Source organism: Sesamum indicum, linkage group LG4, assembly GCF_026168435.1.
Source record: "Sesamum indicum cultivar Baizhima isolate 11 linkage group LG4, ASM2616843v1, whole genome shotgun sequence".
Taxonomy (NCBI): domain Eukaryota; kingdom Viridiplantae; phylum Streptophyta; class Magnoliopsida; order Lamiales; family Pedaliaceae; genus Sesamum; species Sesamum indicum.
Window position 1 is genome coordinate 16,847,965 of NC_142660.1, and position 10,635 is coordinate 16,858,599.

General features: G+C 38.4%; 2 protein-coding genes across 2 annotated transcripts; one reads left to right on the top strand and one right to left on the bottom strand.

Annotated features, from left to right (window-relative positions):
- Positions 1 to 1,764: 1,764 nt before the first annotated feature.
- On the top strand, positions 1,765 to 3,467 carry LOC105161287 (peptidyl-prolyl cis-trans isomerase CYP19-3). The gene is made up of 2 exons (XM_011078929.3): positions 1,765 to 1,922; positions 2,716 to 3,467. Exon 2 carries the CDS (start codon positions 2,729 to 2,731, stop codon positions 3,248 to 3,250), a length of 522 nt encoding a protein of 173 aa, XP_011077231.1. The 5' UTR covers positions 1,765 to 1,922; positions 2,716 to 2,728; the 3' UTR covers positions 3,251 to 3,467.
- A 344-nt stretch (positions 3,468 to 3,811) lies between these two features.
- LOC105161288 (rubisco accumulation factor 1.1, chloroplastic) lies at positions 3,812 to 5,615 on the bottom strand. The gene has a single exon (XM_011078930.3). The coding sequence runs from the start codon at positions 5,534 to 5,536 to the stop codon at positions 4,175 to 4,177; it is 1,362 nt and encodes a 453-aa protein (XP_011077232.1). The 5' UTR covers positions 5,537 to 5,615; the 3' UTR covers positions 3,812 to 4,174.
- Positions 5,616 to 10,635: the final 5,020 nt, after the last annotated feature.

A 10,635-nucleotide genomic window follows, 5' to 3' on the forward strand; every position in this document is an offset into this window, starting at 1 on the left:
TCTCCCATATAAGTAATATATATTTGTGTACACTGTAACACTCCCAACTCTAGAATGCATTCTACCACTATCTCGCTCTCTATCCCACATCTTGGTTTTTCTTGATCGGTGGATTAAGTGAAGAACAAGTGTGAATCAAAAGATACACTAATATGTGGTGTTATTCTTTTGATTTTTTTCTTCCTAGGTCTAGTCTTTTAGTGTGGATATTACTTAGAGGGGTACTGCAATTGGATCCTTTGTGAACGAGATCCAAATTTGGAGAAAGGAGCAACATTGCTAGCCGATTCGGGGAAAACGTCAAGGTTACTCTCGGTTTGGATTCTGTCTTTCTAGTTTTTATTTAGTTCATGGCCCACGTATGAATGATGTTTGTTTTATAATATCTTTATTTTATACACTGATATTCCGGGAACATCAAGGGTACATCCCTTGATTTGATTTAAATATTTTTTTATTTCTCGAGTCTACTGTGTTCTTCGGCTTATCCACTCCTTTCAATTAATTTACCTCTTTTGAAATTAATTTCAAATTAATTCCTTCATTTTTCGTGATTTAGGTGCGATTCTTTAGGTCTAACTCAACTAGATTTGGGCATGTGAACAATGTAATTAATTAAATCTAATTTAATAATTAATTATTTATGATTATCACATAACCAGAAATGCCCGTTACCATGTGGCCGTCCAGCAACAGTCCATGTCCATGACACTAGAGACTAGGTGAATATTAGCGTGAATATTTAGGTTCCGAGTTCCACATGAGTACAATCCTTCTATCGACTGTTACCTGGCCTAGATCTAGAACATGGAATTGGATATCGATTTCTATCATTGACTAGTCATCTATACTTCCTATTCGAGATGCATTTACTCTATTGATCGACGTAGGAAATTTCTTACCACTCAGCCAACTACTATGGCCATAGTTAAAAAGAGTAAACCACCTCAGAGCGTATAGGAGAGCTTATTGTCACAATACTGACAGGGGACAGATTCTTTCTTGGAATCACTGTCCTCAATGCATATTTTAACTACATTGAAGAAGGCTAATAATGATTATATCATACACACGATCGCTGCTAACCAAATTCAAGATACAATCCCTGTATGCATGCGACTATCATGATTTTTTAAATCAAGGACTAATCCCATGCTATTGCTATCAAGACCTTTCTCAAGGTAGAGTAGTAATAGAAAAGCAAATGCTTCCATGGTGAAAAAAACAAGTAAAGAGTGAGGGGACTAATGTTGGCGGTAAAGTTTCCATCATAAACATCCTCCCATGTGCATCAACAAGAAAAAAGGAGTTAGTTGAGTCAACTAACAACACTTTGACCATTTTCGTTAAATATTGATGGAAAAATAGAAATGAGACCAACATTACAACTATTTTTAACTTGTTGGGACTAACAATGAATTTCGGTAATTACGGGACCAAAAAGGACGCCGACCCCTTTTTTATGGGATCAAATATGCAATTTAGCCTATTAATTAATTATATATATTTGATAGTGATAATTGACGTATATTAATTATTGATAATCAACATTCATAATATAATTAAAATAATTACTTAAGCAATTCAAATATGACGATGATTTTCTATGTCAAATTCAATTGATGACAAAGGACAATAAGAGTGAAATTTTGAGTGGAGGGATACCCCCTCCAAATTTTAGAGTTAAAGAGTTAGAAAAAGGAATTAGTTAAAAGTAAATGGGTGCAGTTTGAAAATACGTAAAGAAAGAGCGTCTACATGTAAAAGAAAAACCTCAAAACCCTAAACCCTAAAACATACGCAGCCATTTCTAGTCTTCTCGTGTAATATATAAACAAAGGTTCCCCTTGCAAGAATCTGTGATAATTCTCGCCGTCTTCACTTCCATTCCTTACAGAAATACACGGCAACTCAATTCTACGGTATGTTATACTGTTTCTCTGCGTTAATTGAACTCTGTTTTGCATGCATTTGAAGCTTTAACACTGTGTTCGACTGTGTGTGAAGCCGAGGAAGCAGCACATATCGAAGGCTTCGTGGGTGCAAAATTAAGTAAAAGCCCATGGAGCTCAAAAATTGTGCTATATCAAGTAAAGATTTAACCATCCCTGTAATTTGGTGTCCTCTTGATTTATATTGTTTGATGTCAGGAGGATTAATTACAGGATGTACATCTCCGAATTTTGTACATTTGAATTTGATAATTTTCTGGGAAATGTTGCGTTAGATTTTCTGAAAGCAGTTGCTACTTCTCCCAATTATTCAATACATTCCCTGCTATGATTTTTGGAAATGTTGATGGGTATTCATGTATTAATTAAGTGATGAACTTATGTGCGATATGTTTTTCTGTCATTTTTGCGTGTCTAACTAATTCTTGATTCTCCCTTTGTAGTTTTTGCCTTTTCTTTTCGTGCTAATTTGCCCCACAGGCCTTGCAACTGAAAAATTTGAAAGGAGAATAGATAAGCAAGTGCATGAATGTTTACTGCTATTCAGGCTTATATCTGGAAATATCTTCAGATTTAGATCTTATGGACTTCTGTTATGCTTCTAGTAAAATTTGTATTTTTGGTGTGCATTTCTTGCCAATTGGATTTGCAAGAGCCCTCTTCAATGTCTGTTGGAAGTGGTGTTTTTTTTTTCAGTACTCTACAATGGGACTGCAACAGAGTTGTTAGCCAAATCTCATTCTTTTTACATCTCTATTTTTAGGTTCCTTTAAGAAATGAAGAACCCAAAGGTATTCTTTGACATTTTGATTGGAAAGGCAAAAGCTGGACGAGTTGTAATGGAATTGTTTGCTGATACCACGCCAAAAACTGCCGAGAACTTCCGAGCCTTGTGTACTGGTGAAAAAGGAATTGGATCTTCTGGGAAGCCATTGCACTACAAGGGATCTAAATTTCACCGTATAATTCCTAATTTTATGTGTCAAGGTGGAGACTTCACTAAGGGTAATGGGACTGGGGGAGAATCAATTTATGGAGCAAAGTTTGCTGATGAGAACTTCAAGCTAAAGCATACTGAGCCTGGTCTGTTGTCGATGGCAAATGCAGGGCCAAATACCAATGGTTCTCAGTTCTTTATTACCACAGTGAAGACATCTTGGCTCGATGGAAAGCATGTCGTATTTGGGAAAGTTGTGGATGGTTATGGTGTAGTGAAGGAGATGGAGAAGGTCGGTTCTGACGGTGGATCCACTTCATTACCTGTTGTGATAGAAGACTGTGGTCAGATAACTGAGTAGCAACAGCTATCTTCGAAGAACAATACTTTTTGATTGTGTATGAAGATATATGTATATCAAATTGAGCTCCTTATAATCGTTGGATTTGTTACCTCTACAAAAATAACAACTAATGTAGATTTTGCCAGTTCTTGGGGGTTTCTGATAGTCATGCTGGAACTATGGTCTTGGCCAATTTTTCATTTGCAGCCCTAATTTGATGTGTTTTTAAGCGTGATCCTTATCTTGACTACTGCCTTATAAACATAATGCCTGGATGGCTGTATTTTCCTTTGGTAATTAATGATAGCATCTAATCTCATTGTCATACATTGTGCCTGAACCTCGGGGTCTTGGATTTGCTTGTGGGGAGTATGGTTGCTTTTAAATTTCTTTCTTTTACGTTTGCGGAGATGTATGTGAAATGATCAGTTTGAGATACAATTGGGATAATACTTTTCTGCACCAGGACTAGCTAAATGGTGATTGCATCGCATTACCTGTATTTAATACGCAAGTTAGCTAGCAACAATTAACTTGAATTGATGCGTGCAAATAGAAGTTATATAAACACTTTGCAAATGTTGAGAATATTCAGAAATCTTTTTATATTCTGTTGGAATCAGTACAAGTTCCTTATAGTACTTGCGCGTTGATAAACTTCCAGGAACATATGAAAGATCCGAAAGCAAAAAATTATCAAGACTACAGTGAAAAAACAGAGTACAGGATGAGACAGCCACATCAAATCTGCATCTCTTAATTCTTGCTCAAGCTTTGATGGCCCTCTGAAACTAGTGACCAATTTCTACATCTTCCAGCTGAGGCCGAAGTACTGCAACAGCAACAGTAACAGCAACTGCAGTCCTTCTCTCAAGCATCATTCCGGAGGGGTGGAATTCTCACAATTGATATGGTGCTGTATTTCATCAGATAACTACTGTTTCAGTCCCACTCTATATCAGCCAATTGATCCTCCTCTTCTCGAGGTGGCCTAACCACCAAAACCACAGTCCCCAAGCTCTTCTCCACCCCCATCTCCTTCAACTTGGCCCCCCTCTCCACTTTCAATCCCTCTTCACCACTCCCATTACCACCACTGACGACCAAATGAAACCCGTCATCGGCAACCACCTCCTGTTCCCTGTCCACCACCACCAAAATCTCCTCATCCGCATCCCTCCTCCTGCTCCTCCACGGCAAAACTCCCCTTGCCTTTGGAAATGCCACGGCCACTCCCCCTCTCTTCAACACTGCCACCGGCGCCCATCCGGGCAACACCACCCACCGGCTCCAAGGCTTCTCCACCTGCACCATCCCAAACTCTCCTCCCATTCCGCTCTCCCACGGTGCCTCTTCCACCGCAACCTCTCTCTCCTCTGCCCTGCAAACTGGCAACACCACCACCACACTCGATTCTGCAACCTCCCCAATCGCCATCCTAACAACTGGCACTCTCACCAAATCATCTATACCAATACCACCTTCGCCTCCCTCCCCATCTTTTCCCTCCAAATCCTCCAATATTATCTGTTTTGCCTTCTCCGTCTCCGCCATTTCCAAAGCTCTTTCCCAAGCCGCCTTACTTAATTCGGGGGACAACGCAGATTTGTGCTCGTGGCCTTGTCTAAAATACATGAAGGCCAAACAATCACCCGGCAAATTCCCATCAAAACTCCCCCACCCTCTTTCTCCATACCTACGCGGAAAATCCTTCATGGACCTGGCCAACTCTTCGGATTTCTTCCTCTCAAAGCCATGCGCTATAATGAACCGGGCTGCCAGGGCGCGTTGCGTGGTATTCAGAATCCGAATTTCATAAAGAATTTCAGGGGATCTCGGGCCGTCGAAATACGAAACAGTCTCCTCGTCAGTGGACTCAACAAGAGAGTCGCGGACCTGGGCGGCGACAACAAGGCAGTTTTGCTCAAGTGAGGGAATACCAGTGATCTCTTCGAGGGTGGTAGAAATAAATCCTTCTCCGATAAGGGATGTGATTAGAGGGGCGTATTCGAACCAAAGGCCCAAACGATTGGAGAGAATTTCAAGTTGGGCATTAGTGTCGAGATTGCGGTATTTGGAGGGGAGAGGGGAGGGAGGAGGCCTGTACGGCTGGTATACTTTTTGTTGCTGCTGAGAGGTGGAAGAGGAAGGGGGAAGAATGAGTGCCGAGACAGACAAGGGCTTCGGTGGTTTCTGCGTATTTAGCGGCGGTGGGTGGAGGTGGTGGTGGTGGTGGTGGTGGTTGGGAAGGAAGGGGGTAGCGAGGAAGAGGGGCTTAGGGGTGTTTATGGTGAGTGAAAGCATGGTGAGTGGGAGGATGAGAAAACGTTATCCTACTTGGTAAGAGAGATGTTGGAAGAGTGGTATGGCTATGGTTCCATTTGTGAAGCCTGCAAATATCTAGGCATACCCAAGCACAAATTGCAAGAGACACCCTACATTTTTGTCATATTATCCAATTCCTGCCATGAACTTTTTGAAAATAGGTTAAATCCCCCTTTATTTTACTAAATATAGTTTGATCGTCTATCTCCATTAAATATAATTAACGATAAAGAATCGATCATTATTCCCTTACTTATTTTAATTATTTTTATTTTAACGTCCGTTGCATCTTTATTGACTATACAAGAACCATCATATCTGATTAACTAATTTTAAATTTATAAAGAAAAATAAAGAATTTTCATTTAATTAATTTTTAATATATATTATAAAAAATAAAATTATTATTTTTAAAGATAGACAAAATTAATCCCTCACTTGCAACCCTGCCCACGTCGGCCTCTCCCCACCGCCTCCTCGCCTTCCTTCCACTTGCCGACCCCAACAAAAGGGGGTGAGGACGTCCTGCATTGTTCTCTCGTCGCCCACAATTTGGTAGCCACTTTTCTTTTTTTGTTTTGGATTTTTTTATTTTTAAAAAGTCAAAGAATTTAAATTAATTAAGTTTACAATTATTTATTTAAATAATTCTAAATTTCAAGTAATTAAAAAGATTTTTAAATTTCAGTTTTAATACTTATTTTTAAATACATAAAATGTGCCATAATATTATTTAAATACATAGAAAATTTATTTAAATGTTTTTAAAACTTTAAATGCATGGATAATTATTTTAAAATATTTTTAACTAACTAATAATTTAAATTTGTTATTAATATATAATTTTTATAATTATTAACATTTATATTTGTTAATATATTTTAAGTTTGAAATTGTTTGATTTTTAACCAAACCGAACTGAACCATTTTGGTTTTTAAAAATCTCGAATCAAATTTTCGATTAACCAAAAATTCGGTTGGATTCGATTCGATTCGATTCGATTCGATTAATCGAAATGCAAAGACCTAGCCTTGTTGTATGGTACTAGACCTGCTAATACGGGCCATGTTTTCACATTGCTTCATTAGCAAGGTGGCTAGATTGGGCTGACAAGCCTAAAACACTTATTATTTGAATTCGTACCAATTTTAAATATGACACTTATATTCTAATTAGATAATTTCAAAAATTATTTGTAATTATTTATTTACAAAAGTTACACTACGAGATGTCTTAAGCTGATTTTATTTTGTTTATTTCTTTTTTTAAATATAATTTATTAATTTATATATTTTATTTTTATTTATAATATATTTAAAAATATTAATAATTATTTATTATATGTATATAAAAACGACGTACTACAACGACTAGCATGTATAGGGTACACGTTGTAACTCCACATTCAATTTCGTTACTGTAATAGAATATCGTAAAAATTGCAAATTAGACCTCCTATTAACTATTTATTTCATCCTTCATTTAGGTTATAGCATGTCCACATACACGGTGTTAGGCGTGTATGTGGTTGGAAGATGGTAATTTATAACGTAACCTATTCAAACATAAATTGGTAAAGGACAATTCTTAATTATACCTTCATTTTGGGTTAATTTCACTTTGCACCCCCAACTAATTGCAATTAACTTTATACCCCCAAACTATGAAAAGATACAATTTGCACCATCGATTAAGTGCGCGTTTGGCTATGCTTATTAACAAGATTTTACAAGTTCATACATAACTTAATTATAAGGTGCAAGATCCTCTTTTTTTTCAAAAAAAAAAAAGAAAATCTCTGAAGAAAAAGAAAAAAGAAGAAGTTGTCGAACTTTGTAACACACATACTGCACACGCACACACACACACACCCCCACACACGACACACACACACACCCACACACCACACACACACGACACACACACACACACACACACACACACACACCCCGCACATGCACACACACTACACATGCACACACACACACACACTCCGCACACGCACACAAACACACACACACACCCACACACCACACACACAAAAAACAAAAGAAAAAAGACGCACAGACAAGGAAATTGAAAAGCCAGAACAAGAAGGGCGCATCATTCAGCAAAATATCTCAAGAATTAGTTAGCAGATCATACCACCTAAGGCATTTATCAGATTTCATGAATCCTCCACTCATTTTCTCTCACTATATCCTCTCTAGTAACGTAAATCAATCCAAGACCACTCTTGCTAACGAGATATATTAAAGGACAAAATATATAAAAGGCCACTGTGTTTTAAAAACTCTGCAAAAAAAAAACCCCTATTCTTAAAATAAGCTAAAAGCTACCATGTATTTTGTAAAACTCAGCTCAATCGCCCCTATCCGTTAAATCCAAATAAGAGAAACAATGAACTCTCTCATGTCCTGTTATTGCTCTTCATTTCAATAAATACTCTTTCATATTTGGAAAACAAAAATAAGAATACACATCAACGCAAGCACACCAAAAAGTTGTAAATGACATAAATAAACCACAAAGATACACAATACCTGTAATGAGCATAAAATGTTGCGAAACAATGGTAACATCCTGCACGAGAAAAAGGATTGTGTAGATACAAATGAAGACTTAGAAACTGAAGTAGAATGAAAAATGTAACAAGACGCATAGGGCATTCGTTGGCGCAGAAAATAAAGGCAACACCTAAGTTCTTCTATGTTGAAAATGGAAGTAAAACATATTTTACCGTGACACACGCACACACACACACACACTGCACACACACACACACCCCGCACACGCGCACACACACACCCCGCACACGCACACACACACACCCACACCCCGCACATGCACACACACACACACACACACACACACACACTCACACACACACACACATCGCACATGCACACACACGCACGCACATGCACACACACACAAACACACACCCCACACACACACACACCCCCACACACCACACACACACTCACACACACACAAAAAAGAAAAAAGACGCACAGACAAGGAAATTGAAAAGCCGGAACAAGAAGGGTGCATCATTCAACAAAACTTCTCAAGAATTGGTTATCAGATCATAACCACCTAAGCCATTTATCAGATTTCATGAATCCTCCACTCATTTTCTCTCACTATATCCCCTCTAGTAAAGTAAATCAATCCAAGACCACTTTTGCTAACGAGATATATTAAAGGACAAAATGCATAAAAGCCCACTGTGTTTTAAAAACTCTGGAAAAAAACCCCCCTATTTTAAAAATAAGCTAAAAGCTACCATGTATTTTGTAAAACTCAGCTCAATCGCCCCCTCTCCGTTAAATCCAAATAAGAGAAACAATGAACTCTCCATGTCCTGTTATTGCTCTTCATTTCAATAAATACTCTTTCATATCAGGTAAACAAAAATAAGAATACACATCTACGCAGGCACACAAAAATGTTATAAATGACATAAATAAACCACAAAGACACACAATACCCGTAATGAGCATAAAATATTGCGAAACAATGGTAACATCCTGCACGAGAAAAAGGATTGTGTAGATACAAATAAAGATTTAGAAACTGAAGCAGAATGACAAATGTAACAAGACGCATATGACATTCGTTGGCGCAGAAAATAAAGGCAACACCTCAGTTCTTCTATGTTCAAAATAGAAGTAAAACATATTTTACCGTGACACACGCACGCACACGCACATACACACTGCACACACACACCGCACACGCACACGCACACACACACACCCCGCACACGCACACGCACCGCAGACGCACACACACCCCGCACACGCACACACACACACCCCCACACACCACACACACACACACACACTCAGCACACGCACACACACACACACACACTCCCATACACCCGCACACACCACACACACACACACACACACACACAGACAAAAAGAAAAACGATGCACAGACAAGGAAATTTAAATGCCAAAACAAGGAAGGCGCATCATTCAGCAAAACTTCTCAACAATTGGTTAGCAGATTATAACCACCTAAGCCATTTATCAGATTTCATGAATCCTCCACTCATTTTTTCTCACTATATCCCCTCTAGTAAAGTAAATCAATCCAAAACTACTCTTTCTAACGAGATATATTAAAGGAAAAAATGCATAAAAGCCCACTGTGTTTTAAAAACTATGCAAAAAAAACCCTCTATTTTCAAAATAAGCTAAAAGCTACCATGTATTCTATAATACTCAGCTCAATCGCCCCCTCTCCGTTAAATTCAAATAAGAGAAACAATGAACTCTCCCATGTCCTGTTAATTGTTCTTCATTTCAGTAAATACTCTTTCATATCAGGTAAAGTAAAATAAGAATACACATCTATGCAAACACAAAAAAATAATATAAATGACATAAATAAACCACAAAGATACACAATACCCTTAATGAGCATAAAATGTTGTGAAACAATGGTAACATCCTGCACGATAAAAATGATTGTGTAGATACAAATGAAGACTTAGAAACTGAAGCAGAATGACATATGTAACAAGACGCATATGACATTCATTGGCGCAGAAAATAAAGGCAACAACTCAGTTCTTCTATGTTGAAAATGGAAGTAAAACATATTTTATCGTGACACACGCACACACACACACTGCACACACACACACACACACCCCGCACACGCACACACACACACACACACACACCGCACACACACACACACCCTGCACACGCACACACACACACACACCCCGCACACGCACACACACACACCCCCACACACCACACACACACACACACAATCCGCACACGCACACGCACACACACACCCACACCCCACACACACACTCACACACATACACACACACACACCCCCATACACCACACACACACTCACACAGACACACACACAAAACAGGAAAAAGACGCACAGACAAGGAAATTGAAAAGCCGGAAAAAGAAGGGCGCATCATTCAGCAAAACTTCTCAATAATTGGTTAGCAGATCATAACCACCTAAGCCATTTATCAAATTTCATGAATCCTCCACTCATTTTCTCTCACTATATCCCCTCTATTAAA

What these genes read in the sequence shown, in the direction of transcription:
- LOC105161287 (XM_011078929.3), top strand. Translation starts at nt 2,729, where the DNA reads ATGAAGAACCCAAAGGTATTCTTTGACATTTTGATTGGAAAGGCAAAA.
- LOC105161288 (XM_011078930.3), bottom strand. Translation starts at nt 5,536, where the DNA reads ATGCTTTCACTCACCATAAACACCCCTAAGCCCCTCTTCCTCGCTACC.